We start from the raw sequence: 19,015 nt of genomic DNA on the forward strand, positions 1-19,015 counted from the left end.
TCACCAGGAGCAGTTAACTGCCCATTTTTACAAATCTTGGGAAGTTCTCTGTCATGTCTTGGATTTATGCCCTAAAAAGATAACAGATCTCTCATTATCAGGTCAACAATGAATTGCTGTACACACCTTACAACAGAGAATCACCAGCCACTACTGATAACTTGTTATTCCTCTGACCCTTGTGAGACCTCCTGCTGCACAACCCCTATGCATCTACTTTATTGTTTTCAGGAGGGAGACAAGTCGCAAGCTAGCTTCCTCCTCAGACTAGCTAGTTCCATCCTCTTAAAAAAAAAATCATTGGTACCTTTTGGTTTTTGCATCACATTTTCATTTATATCACTGCTGATTCCCCTACCCATCAAGGCCGCCACTTGTTAAAAAGAAAAAAGATCCTTCCAAATCCATTAGCAGTTTGACAAAATGTGCAGTATTCCACACTCATAGTCCCACACTGGAAGTAAGTCAAAGTAAGTGAAAAAATTTTTCAAATTTTTTCCTTTGGAAAGTTTGGTGGTTATAATTACTCAGCCTTCAGTTTTATTATTTTTTTATGTTTACATTGTTGTAGTCGTTGTTTTCTTTGTTTTGCCTCTGCATCAGTTCATCTAAATATTACATTTTTCTCAGAGTTTCATATTCATCATTTCTTACAATATAGTAATATAGTAATAATTAGTAGTAATATAGTAATAAATAGTATGTAATATAGTAAATAAATAAATATATTATGTAGTAATAAATAGTAGTAATATAGTAATAATAAATAAAAATTACAATATAGTAATATTCCATTACATTCATGGAAAACTTGTTTAGCCATTGCCTACCTACCTTTTTTCTAATTAGTTTCAAGTGTTTGGTGCTCCTTCCTTTTTTCTTTTTTTTTTTTAAGTTTTTTTTTTTTTTTTTGAAATAGTAACTTTTATTTTTTTTTTTTAGTTTTTATTTTTTTAGTTTTAGTTTACAACACTCGGTTCTTCTTAGGTTTCACAGAAGCTCTTTCCCTTTTTAAGGAACACTTTATTGTTACTGATAATCCGAAAAGCTGAGAGGAGACTTGTCAATGGTTAAAGATAGTCAAAAATTACCACGGTGTATAGCAGTAATAAATATTTGTGATCTTGATGTCCTTTTAGCTGTGTCCCATTTCTACTTTTCTCAGCTAGACCTACATAGAAATTGGTAATGGCTCATTTTATAACCAAAAAATGCTTTCGAGTTCTGTGCTATCAAGAATGAATTTTTTTTCTGTGCCTTGTTTCTTTTTTTTTTAAATTTATTTATTTTTAGTTTTCAGCATTCACTTTTAGTTCCAGATTTTTTTCCCTATCTCTCCCCTCACCCCACCCCAACAGGTCATGTAATTTGATATAGGCTCTACATATATATTCATATTGAACCTATTTTCACATTAGTCATATTGTAAAGAAGAATTAGAACCAATGGGAGAGATTATGAGAAGAAACAAACAAAAAAAGAAAAAAAAGGAGGGCAAATAATATGCTTCAATCTGCATTTAGACTCCATAGTTCGTTTTCTACATGTGGACAACATTTTCCATCATGAGTCCTTTGGAGTTGTCTTGGATACTTGCATTGCTAAGAAGAGATAAGTCTATCAAAGTTAGTCATTGTATATTGTGGATGTTAATTGTGCGCAATGTTCTGGTTTTTCTCTTCACTTAGCATCAGTTCATTTGAGTCTCTCCAGGTTTTTCTGAAATCTGCCTGCTTATTATTTCTTATAGCACAGTAGTATTTCATTATAGTCATATACTACAACTTGTTCAGCCATTCCTCAACTGATGGACATCCCTTCTATTTCCAATGCTTTGCCACCACAAAAAGAGCTGCTATAAATATTTTTGTACATGTAGTTCTGGGTATTGCTGGGTCAAAAAGTATGCACATTTTTACAGCCCTTTGGGCACAGTTCTAAATTGCTCTCCAGAACGGTTGGATCAGTTCACAACTCTACCAACAATGCATCTGATAGATGTGTGGTACCTCAGAGCTGCTTTGATTTGCATTTTTCTGATAAACAGTGATTTAGAACATTTTTTCGCATGACTATAGATAGCTTTAATTTCTTCATCTGAAAACTGCCTGTTCATATCCTTTGACCGTTTATCAATTGGGGAATGACTTGTATTCTTATAAATTTGACTCTGTTCTCTATATATTTTAGAAATGAGGCCTTTATCAGAGACACTGGTTGTAAAAATTCTTTCCACGTTTTCTGCTTCCCTCCTAATCTTGGATGCATTGGTTTTGTTTATGCAAAAACCTTTCCATTTAATGTAATCAAAATTATCCATTTTGCATTTTGTAACATTCTCTATCTCTTGTCTGGTCATAAATCCTTCTGTTCTCCATAAATCTGCTTATAGTATTAGCCTTTATATTTAAATCAAGTACCCATTTTGACTTTATTTTGGTATACGGTGTAAGATGTTGATCTATACCTAGTTTCTGCCATACTATTTTCCAGTTTTCCCAGCACTTTTTTGTCAGATAGTGAGTTCTTATCCCAGAAGCTGAAGTCTTTGGGTTTATCAAACAGTAGATTACTATAGCCATTGACAACTGCATCTTGTGTACCTAACCTGATCCACCACTATTTCCTAGCCAGTACCAAGTAGTTTTGATGATTGCTGCTTTATAATACAATTTAAGATCTGGTATTCTTATGCCTTGTTTTTATGGATCTAAAAGTTACTTAATCCTGTACCTGCTTTGAATGGATGCATCAAACTGGATTTGAGCTATTTCAAATTATGATTTAATTACCTTGATAGCAATAATTAAATCACTTTTAAATCTCCATAAAGTTATCATGTTTTATCAGAGGTAAATATAATTTTCTCTTATTTCATCACATCAATCTTTCATGTTATTACCAACTGAATTTTGCACAATTTATAAATCAAGAAGACTTTAAGTAAAACAGTATAAAAGAGATTGTGACTAAGTATGTTACTTTACACTTACCTAATTTTTAAATTTTTTTTATCTAAGGTTTGCTCAAAGTTCTCACTTACAAAATTGTAGTAATTTTATAAGTTCTTGAGGTTCTGCTTTGTTCATGTTGCATTACTTCTTGCAAATCTTCCCATATTTCTTCATGTTCCTCCCTTACTGCACAGTAATATTGCATATTCATATACTACAATTATTAAGCTGCTCTTAAGTCATTGACTGTATAGTTTACTTCCGATTTTTTTTTTGCCCTTACAAATAATGCTGCTTTGAACATTTTTGTATACATAGGTTTTTTCTATGCCAGTAATCACGTGATAGAAGCTTAATAGTTGGTTTCGTAATTCTGGAGTGAAAATTTTGTGACTTTCTTAATTCTACATTATTTTCCAAAACAGTTGGACCAGTTCACAGCTTCTCCGGTAGGGATATTCTTCTGTTTTCCTATATTCCTTTTAACAGTAAATGCTTTCATCTTTTTACCCTTGCCTTCCCAGTTTAATTGGTGTGAGTGGTTGTTTATACTATTTTTGAGAACTCTGTCCTTTGACTAGTTAGTGAGGTATAGTTCTTAATCTTACACATTTCTGAGTCAGTTCATGTAGATTTCGAATGTCACTCTTACTAGAGATATTTCGTGCAAAGATTTTTCCCCTGATCTCTATTTTGTTTTTTCTAAATTTACTTTCATTTGTGCAAAATCATCACATCTTTATATAATTGACGGCCAATTATATCTTTTATAATATTTACAACAAATTAAACTTGATTAGTAACTAATTTTAAATGAATTAATGAAAAAGCATTTATTAAGTGCTTAGTGGTATGTTAAACATAGAAAAATTGACAGTCCCACTTACAGAGATCTCACGTTCTTAATTGGGGAAGACAGTATCTAAAAGAAAGTTGTATTGCAGGCTAATAGAAAGTCCATATGTCTTTGGGTTACATAGATAGTTTTGATAACAGTGGCGTGTGACTGCAGGACATAGAGGGGTAAGGCCCCCAGGATTTTAGGAGGAAATGGGAGAACAGATGCTATAGACTCTTGGTCTTGTATCTCAGCAGAAGGATTGGAGTTATTAACCCTTACCTCTAAGCCTTTTAAACAGTCAAGTAGCCTGGTAAAGGAGGAACACAGGACCGCTCCGTGGTGGCAGCTCTTCTGGCCACCTGGCTTTTCCCACGGTTCTGGTGAGGTACAGGGGACAAGGCAGAAGTAAAGGAGGTAAGACGCTGCTCCTCATCTCCATAACTAACATTGCCTTGCACTGCCAAATTGAATCCAGTAATAGGCAGAAACACCAGATGCACTAGCCACATTTGATAATGTACATGCAACATTTTGCCACTTGTTCTGGACCATTATTTCTTTTATAGTTGTTGAGAATTTGGATTCTTCTTGTTGGCCTTTTCGTATATACTATTGAAATCATTGGGTTCTTTTAATTCTATATTTTTAACTCTTACTATGTTTTTCTGAATTTCTCTGAATTCCCATGGTTTTCTGAATTCATTTTTATTGCACAGTATATGTTACATATACAGTTTGTTCGGCCATCCTCCAGTTGATTGGTACTTTTGTCATTTCCAGTTCTTTGCCACCCCAAAACTGTTGCTCTGAATACTTGGGTTTATGTCATACTTATGTTTCTGTTTTCAACCTCCTTGGAACCTGTTAGTACTGAGGTTAGTGGATCAATGGGTATGAACAATTCAGTCGCTTTTTTTTGGGTGGGGGAATGACTCCAAATCGACATCCTGAGTCATTGAATCAAATTGCAGCTCCATGGATAGTTTTTTCTTCCCAAAGCTTCTCCAGAATTGACTGTTCTTGTTTTTGTCATTACTGCTAGTTAGTAGGATTTAAGGTAAAACCTTTTTAGTGATGCTAAAATTTGCATTTCTTCTATTAGTAATAATGTTTTTGTGTGGAATAGTTTGCAGATTTTTTGTATTTAATGGTTTATTTTGTCTCTAGTGGTTTACATTGGTTTAAAATTTTCTTTTTGATAAGTAACTAAACTTTTTGGTAATTACTTACATTTATGTTAAATAATTTGCGCATTTGAATTATAACAGTTTTTCATTTACCTGCTCTGTCCTCTTCAAGATTCTTTATTTTTATTTGCTTTTTCTCTTAAGGTTGTGGATAATATGCATTGTTTTTTTCCTCATAGTGACTTTTTGCTTTGCAGTGCATTGTCTGAGATCAGTCTTTTCATATTTCTTCCTATGTCTCATACTCTTTGTTCTTCATTGCATTATAATGCTCCATTATATGACTGACAGCTTGAATCATTTATTGTTTGGGTATATAGGTTGCTTCCCATTTATATTTTAGTTTTATTTTGTAATTACCTATAATACTGCTATAAAATTCTTTGTGTTCACACTTTTTTTTATGATAACACTTTCAGAGTATATTCATGACAGTTAAATTAGGTCAAGGAGTGTGATTGTTTTTGTAATTTTTATACTGTAACATCACTTTGCTCTTGAAAGGTTCTGCAAGTATGCAGTTCAGCTAGATGAGTTATTCTACGATAGCTTCACAAACATCTTTTATTATAAGATTCTTCCTGTCCCCACTAGTTTTAAATTTGTGAGGGAGAACCCATACCTTCTCTTAACTAACTTTTTATGTTCTATTATGAGCTTGGAAATTATTGTAGTAAAAGATGTTAATCTAAACCTGTATTTTGCCAGTCTGTTTACCTGTTTGCCAGTCTGTTTTGACACTGATTCTTGAGTGATAAATTACGTTCTCTCCCCAGTGCTCGATGTGTGCTGAAGACTGTAGTGCTGTTCACATATCCTTCCAAGTTGTGCTTATCTATTTTGTGGTTAAACTTTGCTATTTTAGAACCCCCTATCAAATAGCTTTCAAAATTGTTCTTTTTTGATATTTTAGGCCTGATAGAGCCAAAATCCTTTTATTCTTTTAAAATTTATGTATTTTGCTTTTTTTTGGTAATTCTATAAAGCATCTCCATGGTAATATGACTGCTATAGTGTGAAATCTGTGGATTAATTTGAGTAATACCATTTTTACTATATCCCCATTGGGCAGACATGAAAATTGAATGTTTCCAAGTTATTTACTGCTTTTTATTTCTATGAAAATCGATTTCTAGTTTTATTTATGTAAATCCTATTTGTGTCTTAGTAGTTTAGCTCCCAGATGTTTAATGTTCTTCTGTTATGTGGTATTTATTCTTTTCCCCAGATTTTTGTTACACAGAAATGTTAATGAGTTTGGTAAACTTATTTTGTGCCTTATTCCTTTGACTAAAGCTGTTTGTCTCAATGTTTTCCTTATTCTCTAGAGTTTTTTAATTAAACCATCATCAGCAAATAATTGTCTGTACTTTGCATCAGTGATTATCTCTTAATTTCTTCTTTTCATCTTACTACTATATCTAGCATATTATGTAATCATGCTGACTGTGGGCAACCTTGTTTCACTCCTGATTTTATTTAGAAAACTTTCAATATTTTACTTTTTTAAGTAGTTAGCAGTTGGTTTCAGATTCTTGCTTTTACTGTGGTAAGGAAAAAGTTCTTTAGTGTTTTTACATTAAATGAGTTTGGTATAGTGGAAAAACTGTTTGACTTGGAATCAGAGGAACCAGGGATCCAATCTTGGCTTTGTGATGACTTAACTCTGTAATGTTTGGGGCATATTGATTAAGCTTTCTGGGCCTCATTTTCCTCATGGACTAGATGAACTCAGAGAGCCTTTCTAGATCTAAATATATTGCATCAATGTTCATCTGTGGTCCCTTTAATCGTAATGTAGTTTTCCTGTTTATCTCTTAAGAACAACTATTGCCTTATCTGAAATTATAATTGCAACTCTCTTTTGGATTCATTTGATACATAACAGATTTTGGAATTGTAAGACTCTCCATGCTTTAGATGTGTTTTTTATGTTGGTAGGATTTTAAAAATCATCCCATTAGTATTCCAAGTTATAATTGAATTTGCTTTTCTTTACATTAGATTTTGGTTGTTTCTTTTTTTTTAAATTTCTAATCAGCATAAGGTTATACATGCAATTTCTAATTTTACTCCCTTTACTAATACAATCCACATCCTCAAATACCACCCCCCTTCCAAAAAAACCCACCATAAAACTTACTTTGTAACTGTCCAGTTTTTTTTTTAACTCCTTATTTGCATTCAATGCTAGATTACTCTGTTTCTAATTCATCTGCTTGGTCAGTTTGCATGTCAATAGCCTGTCCAATTCCATTTTTTCATTAGGAAGGAATCAAAGTTTGTCTCCATTGCAAAAATATCTTTTCTCTTGATGAACTATGTGCTGTGTTCTGTAGGATAGTTCATCTTGGGATACATGCGAATACTTGGTTTTTGGTAATACCTACCAACCACTACTATTTATTTTTACAAGATTTTGAGTTCCAAATTTTTATCCCTCCCTCCCCTGTTTTGCAAATGGTAGACAGTTTGATAGAGTTTATACATGTGCTATCATATTAAAAATATTTCCATATTAATCACAGTTGTGGAAGAAGAAACAGATCAAAAGGAAAAAAAAAACCCTAGAAAAAATAAAGTAAGTGAAAAAAATATGCTTTGATCTGCATTCAGAGTCCATCAGTTCTTTATCTGAATATGGATAGTATTTTCCTTCATGAGTCCTTTGTACTTGTCTTGGATCATTGTGTTGCTGAGAAGAGCCGAATCATTCATAGTTGACCATCACACAGTGTTGCTGATACTGTGTGTAATGTTTTCCTGGTTTTTCTCATTTCACTTTGCATTGATTCATATGAGTCTTTCCAGGATTTTCTGAAGTCTACCTGTTCATCATTTCTTCTTGCACAATAATATTCCATTACATTCATTTACCCTAGCTTGTTCAGCCATTCCCTAATTGACAGGCAACCTCTCAATTTCCAATATTTTGCCACCACGAAAAGGATTGCTATCAATACTTTTGTAGAAATATGTCCTTTTCCCTTTTTTACAATCTCTTTGGGATACAGACCTAATAGTAATATTGCTGGATCAAAGGGTATGCACAGTGGTTGCCCTTTGGATGTAGTTCCAAATTGCTCTCCAGAATGGTTGGATCAGTTCACAATTCTAGCAACAGTACAGTTCTAGATCTAGTGTCCCAATTTTCCCATATCCTCTCCCACATTTATCATTTTCCTTCTTTGTCATATTAGACTATCTGATAGGTGTCAGGTGGTACTTCAGAGTTGTTTTAATTTGCATTTCTCTAATCAAAAGTGATTTAGAACACTTCTTTATATACACTATAGATAGCTTTAATTTCTTTATCTGAAATCTGCCTGTTCCTATCCATTGACCGTTTATCAATTGGGGAATGACTTCTGTTCTTATAAATTTAACTTAGTTTTCCATATATTTGAGAAATGAAGCCTTTATCAGAGGTGCTGTCTGTAAAGATTGTTTCCCAGCTTTCTGCTTTCTTTGTCATCTTGGTTGCATTGGTTTTGTTCGTACAAAAGTTTTTTAATTTAATATAATCTAAATTAACCATTTTATATCTCACAATGCTTTCTATTTCTTGTTTGGTCAAAAATTCTTCCCTTTCCCATAGATCTGACAGGTTGACTATTCCTAACGTATTGTAGTATTCTGGTTTTTGATCCATTCTGCTATCACTTCTGTTTCATGGGAAAGTTCATCCCATTCACATTCACAATTATGATTGCTACCTGTGCATTTCCCTCCATCCTATTCTTCTTCCTATTTGTCCTCTCCTTTTACCCTTTCCTACTAGTGTTTTGCTTCTATCTATCACCTCCACTGATCTGCCCTTTCTTCTGTAGGTCCCTACCCTGCCCCCTTACTTGATCTCTCCTCTTCCTACTTCCCTGTCAGGTAAGATAGATTTCTAGCATATTATTCCCTCTTTGAGCCAATACTGATGAGTAAGATTCAATCTATACTTATAGCCCACCCCTCTTTTCACTTTCGCTGTAATAGGTCTTTTGCAATCTTTTGTTCTTTGAATTAGTTGTTATGCAAATTACTTCTCCCTGGCTGCTTCCAGGATACTCTCCTTGACTATGAACTTCTGGAATTCAATGACTATCTCATGAAGTCTGCAAAGAACCCGTGTCTTGGTTCTTAAAACCGTTGATCTTTAACCATTACTTTTTCCCCTGAAAGTACTGACCTTTTTGGGATGGGGGGAAGAGGGGGAACAGGACATGGTTATCTAGGCTCTCTCCATTGCTTTTTTTTTTCTTCCTTGAGTTAGCATTGAAAGTGATCTGTTTCTCATTTGTAATGTCAGGAAATGTGTGAATGGCAACCTTTAATAATTCTACAGTTATAGTGTAAAAGTAGATGTTGACAGTCATTATACTTAGGTGGCACAATGGGGTAAGAATGCCTGACTTGGAGTCGGAAAGACCTGAGTACAGATCCTGCCTTTGATGTTTACTGGTTTTATGATCCTGGACAGTTGTTTTATAGAAATATGAGATCATCTTCCAATTATGCCTTCAAAATTTTTCCTTTTTTGTTTTGAATTATTCCATTTCTGCTTTTTTTATTAAACCTGAGCCGCTTAGCTCCTGAGAAAGTCTACCACTTCACTGAGATTTTCAATCATCTTTCTTACCTAGTCAGTTCCCTTGTTCATCTTGAATTCTTCTTTCGGCAACCTTATTTTCAATCTCATAGGTTTCAGGCTTTCTGTATCTTATATTATTAATTCAAACTACCTTGCATGTTTATTCAGCGTTCCATAGTTTTAGTTCTAGTAGTCCTGTTTTTCCCTTTTTTATAGCTTTCTCTTCAGTCTTTTGCCCCATAGTATTTGTTCACTGGGGTCCCTGGTTTTTTTACTGCTCCACTCCAAGTTCTTCCTGCTCTGAAGTTTCTGTTTCTGGGAAAGCAAAGCTTAACAGGGCTACAACAATATTTATACGCATTACCAGCACCTTCATCTCAATTCGCTCATAAAGACCGACAGGGCTTCTGTCTGAGAAATTAACACAGACCGACACACAGAGTGCCGGTATCATAAACATTCTTTCTGTTAAGTCTCCACACAAGCAAGTTCCCCTAGCCCTCTCACTCTCGCTTCTCTCTCTCAGCTATGCTTCTCCCTCTCTACCCACATGTCTCCTTCCAAGCAATATATACTGTTTTCAATCAAAGACAAGACTCAGTCAAAGGCACTTGATTGCCTTAGTGCTGAGAAGCTTGGAGATCAGCACTTAATTAAATTAACCTTACATTAAGCTCTTAATATGTTACAGAAACTTAACTCCAAAAGAAAAAAGCAACAAAAAGATCCCACTTGACTTGCCTTTACAGCCATTTAAACTTCTGGTGTCCTCAGGTAATTCTGAGTCTAAGACTAGTAGTTTTATAAGTTAATCTGCCTTGGTAAGGGAGAGTTTGTCCTACAGGAATAAAATCACAGGTCTGTACAAAAGGGTTAGAGTGGATGATATCTAACATTCATGGAATCATAAATTGGTAGAAGTGGAAGGGATATTGACCTCATCTAGTTCAGAGGTATCAAATGTACAGCCTAAAACTCTGCCGTGCAAACCAGATTAAAATGTTATAGGGAAATATTTAACAAAAATAAATTAAATTAACATTGTTCAGTTATTTAGTGATACCAATTCTTTATGACCCCTGTTGACCATGGTACGTCAGTATTGTCCATGGGCTTTTCTTGGCAAAGATACTAGAGTGGTTTGCCATTTATTTCTTCAGTAACAAAATAAATTAAAATATAAAAAAAATAGATAATGTTAATATGTGGTTTTCTAAGTCAGTATGCAGCTGGAGGGATCACTGCCCCTGTTTCTTCTTGAGTTTGATACCACTGGCCTAGTTCATAGGTTCATAAATTTCTTGTGTCATGGATCCTTTGAGCAATCTATGGACTGCTATGTTGAGTCCTTTTCAGAATAATGTTTTTAAAACCATAAAATAACACTATTCCAATATATTTAGTATTTTATCAAAATATTTTAAAAAGTCATAGACTCAAAGTTAAGAACCCTTGATCCAAGCCAACGTCATTTTTCTTTAGAAAAAAATCTTACTGATGACTCTTGTCATTATAATCATCGTCTACCTGTTTTCATATTGAACTAAACAAAAACATCCGATTCAGAAACCTTGTCTGCCATGGTGTACAATAATCTGGTCTAGTAGGCAACAACATCTTTATTTTTCAAATAAAGAAACTGTATCCCATAGGAATGGCATGACTTTCGAGGTCTCTTAGCTAGTAAATGGCCTTTGGGACTTGCAACGCAAATCTCCCGGCTCTAAGATGATTGATCTTTCCCATTATTTCTCCTTCCTGAAAGTAGTACATGGGGGAAATAGCTAGGCTCTCTCTATCCCTACTTTATTTTTTCGCTTCCCTAAGTTGTCATTGAATCTACTGTTTCCCATTTTGGAATTTTAGGAAATGTGAATGTGACAGCATTTAATAATTTTGTGTTAACAGTAGCAATAGCTAGGTTACACAGTAGGGTAAGAATACCTGACTTGGAATCAGAAAGAGCTGAGTTCAAATCCTACCTCAGCTGTTTACTAGGTTTGTGACCCAGGACAAGACACTGAACCTCTCTCAAGCCTCAGTTTCCTCATCTATAAAATTGGGGCTAACAGTATCACTTTACCTCTCACAAGGTTGTTGTGAGGATCAAGTGCAGTAATATATATGCTCATTTAAAATCATTTCTATACAGTAACAGTAACATTGTTCAATGATCAACTATGATAGACTTAGCTCTTCTCAGCAATACAATAATCTAAGACAATTCCAAAAGACTCATGATGGAAAATGCTGTCCTCATCCAGAGAAAGAACTTTGGAGTCTGAATGCAGATTGAAACAGACTATTTTCTTTGTTTTTCATTTTTCCCTTTTCTGATTCTTTCACCACATGACTAATGTGGAAATATGTTTAATATGATTGTATATAGATAGCCTATATCAGATTGCATGCCTTCTTGTGGTGAGGGGGGAGGGGAAAAAACATTTGGAACTCAAAATCTTACAAAAGTGAATGTAGAAAGCTATCTTTACATGTAATTGGAAAAAATAAAATACAGTTGTTAAGGTGGGGGGAGGGAGGAATCAGTGCTATATAAAAGCCTAGCTATTATTATAACAAAATGATTGACAAAAACATTGACTTCACTGTTTGAATTGCAGAATATATAAGAAATGAATAATCTTTGTGCTAAGGGTATGAATGTTCTTTAAGTTAAGGTGAAGGGAATGAGTTTTCTAGCATGGCCTAATTAATTCTAGTCTTGGAGAAGGGACAGATCTTGCTGTAGGGTAGTCTGAGTAGAAAATTGAGAAATCATACTTTATCTTTTTCCATATTTGCAAAACTATTATTGTCTGCATAATATGTGGCGGGAGGAAAAAACAATTTGCTTTAGAGTCAGACTGTCTGAATTTGAAACCTGGCTCTGTGACCATAGGCAAGCTAGTTCTCTTTTTTGAGCTTTAATTTCTTCAACTTTGAAGTGATGGACATGGACTATTTAATTTTTATTCTTCTCCACCTCCAAACATTAATTCTATGGCCTTTGTCACGTCCTAGGTAAAAATCAGTATGTAGTCTGGTTTGAGCTGCTTCTAAGCAAGTGCTATTTGCGTGCAAGATTATTCATATAAAGAAATGGTTGGGTTTTACATTTGAGCCACAGTTTCATCATATGGAAAATGACAATATTTCTACTCTCTACTGACCTCAGTGTTGTTCAGTGGAAAGTACCCTGCAAACCTTAATCTGTTGTATAAATTGTTGTCAAAAGTGCTGCCATTGTGGAACAAATGTTTTGCTATGGTTAGAAAGACCTGAATTTGGATTCCAAGTCTGCCACTCCCTAGCTGTGTGGCCTTGAACAAATAACTCGACCTCCAGACTTCAGTTTCTTCCTTTCCTGCTGTGGGTAGCCTATGATAATAGGTCCTGTCATTTGTTCCACTAGTGTTCGTACAAGTCTTTGTGCTCTAGGTGCTATGGAGGATACAGATACAATAGATCTGCTCTTTGGAACTTGTAGTGTAGTAAAGGAGTTATGTCAAATGCACAAATATAATATTACAGAGTTTATGACAGGTGATGAGTCATAAGAAAGATACAGCTTCTAAAAATTTTCTCACTTGAGACTTTAGTTTAATTAGAAACGATGTATTTTAAGGAGGAAGATAAGCCATCCCCTAAGTACTTTTCCTACCAAAGGGAATAAAGGAATAGAGGCAGCACATTGTGGTGTAAAGAACATTGGATTTGGAGTGAGAAGACATTTAATTTAAGTCCTGGGTCTGCCTTCTATTCGTTCTATGACTTTGGTATCATGTAGATGTCCAGAGAAAAGCCAACTGCCTCAATGTGCTCTGTCTCCATTTTCTCTTATGTAATCAAGGGAGTGGGATTATGTAGCTATATATTGGATGCTTTTTGTATTTTACTGTCATTTCTGGGAGTTGAGGTTACTACACCTTTATTGTTACTGAGTAGGTAGGACCCATAGATTTAGATATGAAACAGACTTCAAAGGTCATCTACTCCATCTCCATCATTTTATAGAAGAGGACACTGAAGCCGAGAAAGGTCAAGATTCTTGCCCACATTGCACAAGTATTAAATGACAAGCTGGGTTTTAAGCCAAGGACCTCTGACTTCAAATTCAGTGCCCTTTCTACTCCAACACCTATCCTTTTGTAGATTGTGACACATTTTGTTAGGCTTAACTTTTTGCTTAGCGATTAAGGAGCTTCAATTTGTGACCCTGGGCAAGTCCCTTAACCTCTTTTTGCCTCAGTTTCCTCATCTGCAAAATGGAGATAATAATAGCACCTACCTCACAGGGTTGCAGAATATATTTTAAACATTTTCATGTATATTTGATAAATTGAAAGGTAGAGATTATATTTAAGTTATTTTTTTTTTTTGCTAGGACCCAAAAGTAAACTTTACTTGGTCCTGTTGAATAATTTTTCAAACAAGGCAAATCAACATCTTGGGTTATGGTGTTAGTTACATGTATTTCTTTTAACAAAAGTTATTTCAAGGTTTCTTACGTTTACCTTGGTATAAACTCAGTCTTGAAGAAAAGGGCTTTAAGTAAAAGCATCCTGCTTCATCATGTCTTAAGATACACTTATTTCATCATTTTGGGTACTTAAACATACTTTGTAATTCTTGCAGCTATCTAGCAGTTTTCATTGAATTGCTGTTACCAAAAAATTTACACTTTCCAACTTCCTATGATGTACTTATCTATGTTGGTCCTCATACAATAGGATAGGATGTCACTCAAAGCTTTTCTAGATTGTTAGGAACTGCCACAGTTCATGTTTCACCTGCAAGAATAAAGGTTTTTGTAAAGAAAAAATATCCTATGTTAATACCTTATAGAGCAACTTGAAAATTAAGGAGAATGTTTGCATGCTTTGGGGGATACAAGTTACTAGGCCCTTCTCTAGCTTGTTGCTCACTGCTATTCAATATTAATTCTTTTTTTTTTTAAACCTTAGCTGCACGCTCAGAAAAGAAACGTCTTAGGAGGCCAAGCAGGTGGCTTCTGGAATATACAGAGAAATATGATCAGATATTTGCCCCCAAAAAAAAACAAAAGAAGGTGCAGGAACCGTTGTCTAAGGTGAATATGCATTCTTTAGACCCTTTTTTCAGCTGTTCTTTGACATGTGCTTTCACAGTTCTTATTTTCATCCTGTGTACTTGGTTGTTGTGGTTGTTTTTATTTCTGTTTAGGTAAGTTCCCTAAGAGAAAATGAAGCCCAGACTACACAGTGCCAATCTAGCACTGATGTCCAGAATAAGCCAGTGGAAGAGAGCTCTTCAACCAAAGAGGACCCTCCTGTCCTTGAGAGAGAGGCTCCATTTTTGGAAGGACCAATAGGTCAGTCTGAAGTTGGAGGTGGAAATGCAGAGTTGCCAGAACTGACCTTGTCTGTGCCAATCACACGCGAAGTTTCTTCTTGGTCTTCACTGGATCCAGAGGAACCATTACTGAAACCAAGTAAGGAATGCCCAGACTATGTGGAGTGGAAAGAATATTGGGTGGAGTGTCAGGAACCCTGAGTTTTATTTAGTCTCAACTCTACCACTTACTTACCTGATGACTTTGAACCTGTCACTTGTACTCTCTGAAACTCACCTGCCTCGTCTCTAAAACATGAGGGGTTTGAACTATGGGCTTGAGTTGTACCAATGACTTTTACAACAAGCCAGCTTAATAAAGTGTAGTAATACATTTTTTGAACAAGGTCAGGAGATGGGGGTAAAAGACATGTAGAGTTGTTACGGTTTTTTTTGTTCATCTCAATATTATAGTGTATTGGGTGTATTTTTAAGCATTTCTTGTCCGACTTGAATTGTGTTCAAATGAGAAACAGACATAGCAAAAAGGGGACAAAAATAACTTAGCACCATTGAAGTACCTAACAACTATATGTACTCTCTCTGGAATCATTTCAAGGTTTGTATTTGGGGGAAAGCAAATATTGTCATCACTGCTCAAAGATTGTGTAATAAGAATTTAAACACAAACATGCTATATTAGTAGACAACATTGCCCTATAGGTACTGTTTTCAGAATATATTTCCATTCCTTCGTCGTACATACGGGCTGGTTTGTCAGATAAAAGAAAATGAACTTAGAATAAGTTAAATCATTTGAGTGTATTTATAAATATGCTAGGTATGAGTTGGATTTAAGTTAAAGTGTTTGGAAAAACCAGTAGGTTATATCTAGGGTTTTTTTTGTTGTTGTTTACATTAAGCTAATAAAGAGAAATTATATTACAGGAAATTATGAAAGTAAGCGTCAGAGGAAGCCAACAAAAAAGCTCCTTGAATCCAATGATTTGGACCCTGGATTTATGCCCAAAAAGGGGGATTTGACACTCCTTAGAAAGGTACGGTTTTTTTTAATCCTTGGATTTGAAAAGGAATAAGATGAATTTAAAAACCAGTCTCAAAGAAGAGATGAGAAAATGCATTTCTTCCCTTCTTTGCAGAAATGTAGAATATTATATTACATATACTCTGAGACTCACTTAATGTGTTGGTTAATAGCTGAACTAATTTTTTTCTTTTAAATTCTTCATTACAAGGAATGACTCTGGGCACGGGAATGGTCAAAGAATATATTCAGAAATTAAGATAACATAAAAACTAAAGAAATCAACATTTAAAAGTTGAAAATCAATCTCTGAATGCTTCCAAAACCTTTTTGTCTATCAACTTCTAAAATTTCAGTTCTACGTGCCATTTCTAATAGATAGTAAGTACTATAACTACTACTAGCAGTAAAAGAATAAGCACATAAGGTGGTTGTTGAATCACAATTAATATGAAGAATTCATTTTCTGACATGGGATACCAGAGACCATGAAAGAAAAATAGACAACGTAAACTGAAAAAAAAAATTGCGTGAATGAATAAGTAAAATCAGTGCAACTAAATCAGAAGGATTTTCAGATATGTTTCGAGGAAATTTTTGTACTAAATATCTGTATCATAAATCTTGACACCCAAAATCTCCAGAGTATTGAAAATTCGTAAGATTAAGAGCCCTCCCTCAGGAGACAAAAGATAGGAAGTTTTCAAGAATGAAGAGAAGCTACCGGAAACCATGCAAAATGTGATGTTCAACATCACAAAAAAAATCAGAGAAGGAGGAGGTATTATTTCCATTATCCATCAAGCTAGTAGAGATGCTTTAAAAAAAAAAAAGAAAAGAAAAAGGGAGAAAACTCATTTTTAAAGGGGAAGCTTTGAATTGAGTCAGGTGTTCTGCTTCTAACCAGAGATTCCACTTTAGTAAGTTACTGAAAAAACACCACTATTATGTATAAAACGTTCACAGTAGCATTATTTATGCTAAGAAAAATATAAAAACAAAATAGGCCTTAACAACTAGGGAAAGACCTAACACATGATAGGATTTAAATGATGACTGTTATGAATTTAAACCTAAGGATGACTTAGATAACGTGATCCAGAGGGAACAAATAGAAAAATATGCATAGTAATGACAAGAATAGAAATATGGTCAACTTGGAGAGAGTCTCCTGGACCTATCCCTCCCAAAAAACCAAAAAGCTGAAAAAACTGATAAATTTTTAGTACCAGGCTGTCAGTTAAAGGCTACAACGTTCTTGTGATAGATTGTAAACTTTTTTAGGGTATATACTTTGTAAGGAGACTGGTATAGTTTGCATATTTGTGGGCGGGTGTGTTGTGTCAAAATAAAGCATCAGTAAATTCATTAAAAAAAATGTATGTAGTTTTAGTCAGTGTGTCTTGATTTTGTTCTTATCCCTCTTCTCTTCATTATGATTCCTATATTTCTTTTTTTTTTAATTAATTTCTTTATTTATTTTTAGTTTACCACATACGGTTCTACATAGTTTTGAGTTCCAAATTTTCTCCCCTCCCTCTCCCCTCCCTCCCCAAGACAGCATGGAATCTCATAACTGTCATGTATAACTTTGCATTGAATTAATTTATGCACTAGTCAACTTGTGGAGAAGAATTTTGACCAAAGGAATGAATCATGAGAAAGAAGAAACAGAACAAAAAAAAAAAAAACAACCCAAAAACAAAATCAAGAGAGAAGCAAAAAAGGCGAGCATGTAGTACGCCTCGATCTGTATTCAAACTTCAGAGTTCTTTCTCTGGATGAAGACAGCATTCTCCATCTTGAGTCCCCTGGAGTTGTCCTTGCCCCTTAGGTTGCTGAGAAGAGCGCAGTATGTCAGGGTTGGTCCTCACGGGATCCATATATCTGTGGCTGTGCACAACGTTCTCCTGGCTCTGCTCCGCTCACTCAGCATTATGTCATGTAGGTTTTTCCAGGTTGTTAAGAAGTCCGCATCATCCCCATTTCTTATGGCACAATAGTATTCCATCACCTTCTGAACCCCCTTTCTGAACTTGATAAATCTAACCTCAAAATAAATAAGAAAAAAGTGAAGGAGGTAAACAGAATTTTAGAAAAGGCACATATGATAGACCTCTGGAGAAAACTGAATGGGGATAAAAGGGAATATACTTTCTTCTCAAAAGTACATGGCACATACTCAAAAATTGACCATGTACTAGGGCATAAAAACCTTACAATCCAGTGCAGAAAAGCAGAAGTAGTCAATGCATCCTTTTCAGATCATGATGCAATAAGAATCATTTTTAATAAAGTACCATGGAAAAATAAGCTAAAAACTAATTGGAAACTAAATAATTTAATTTTAAAGAATGAGTTGGCCAAAGAACAAATCAGAGAAACAATTAATAATTTCATTCAAGAGAACGACAATAATGAAACAACATACCAAAACTTATGGGATGCAGCAAAAGCAGTTCTTAGGGGAAGTTTTATATCTCTAAATGATTCCTATATTTCTTTGTCTTCTTTATCTGTAATTTCTTAGTCTCAATAATAGGAGCTGACACATAGTGTTTTAAGGTTTGCAAAATACTTTGCACATATTGTTTTTTTTTGATCCTCATGACTATCTTGTATGGTGGTTGCTATTATCACCCAGTTTTAGAGATGAGCAAACTGAGTGATTTGCCTGGGGTCACACAGCTATTAAGGGATGAGGCAGTATTGGAATTTAGGCTTTCCTAGCTCTAGGCCTGGCTCTGTTCACTATACCATTTAGTTGTAATAGTTCATTATATTTGTATTCCATTAATTGTTCAGAAAATTCCCATTTTACAATAGTTGTTTCCTGATTTTTGCTATTATGAGTGGGTGTGAGATACTTTTAAACAGGTTTTTTTCCTCATCTATAACACTGCTAGGGATGTAACAGGTCAAGATCAGTGGATCAAAGTGACTGAACAGTTTGGTTATTCTTATTACATAATCTTATTTTTATGGTCTCTCTTTAACTTTGGAATTGATTGTGTGACATGGGAGACACTAGCACAGGACCCGCTCAGCATGGCGTGCCCTCATGAGAGAAAGTGCTGTGCTATATGAGCAAACAAG

The 19,015-nt window shown here is 34.7% G+C and overlaps 1 protein-coding gene across 6 annotated transcripts in view; it reads left to right on the forward strand.

The window, feature by feature from the left end:
* The window catches only part of NSD1 (nuclear receptor binding SET domain protein 1), a 141,896-nt gene that overhangs the window by 65,629 nt on the left and 57,252 nt on the right, over positions 1-19,015 (forward strand). For all 6 annotated transcript variants that reach the window (XM_036750749.1, XM_036750744.1, XM_036750747.1 and 3 more), the window contains 3 exons: positions 14,529-14,653; positions 14,767-15,034; positions 15,823-15,932. In XM_036750749.1, coding sequence (XP_036606644.1) covers positions 14,529-14,653; positions 14,767-15,034; positions 15,823-15,932 — 503 coding nt within the window. The remainder of the gene's footprint in view (positions 1-14,528; positions 14,654-14,766; positions 15,035-15,822; positions 15,933-19,015) is intronic.

Source organism: Trichosurus vulpecula, chromosome 3 (assembly GCF_011100635.1).
Source record: "Trichosurus vulpecula isolate mTriVul1 chromosome 3, mTriVul1.pri, whole genome shotgun sequence".
NCBI classification, from domain to species: Eukaryota; Metazoa; Chordata; class Mammalia; order Diprotodontia; family Phalangeridae; genus Trichosurus; species Trichosurus vulpecula.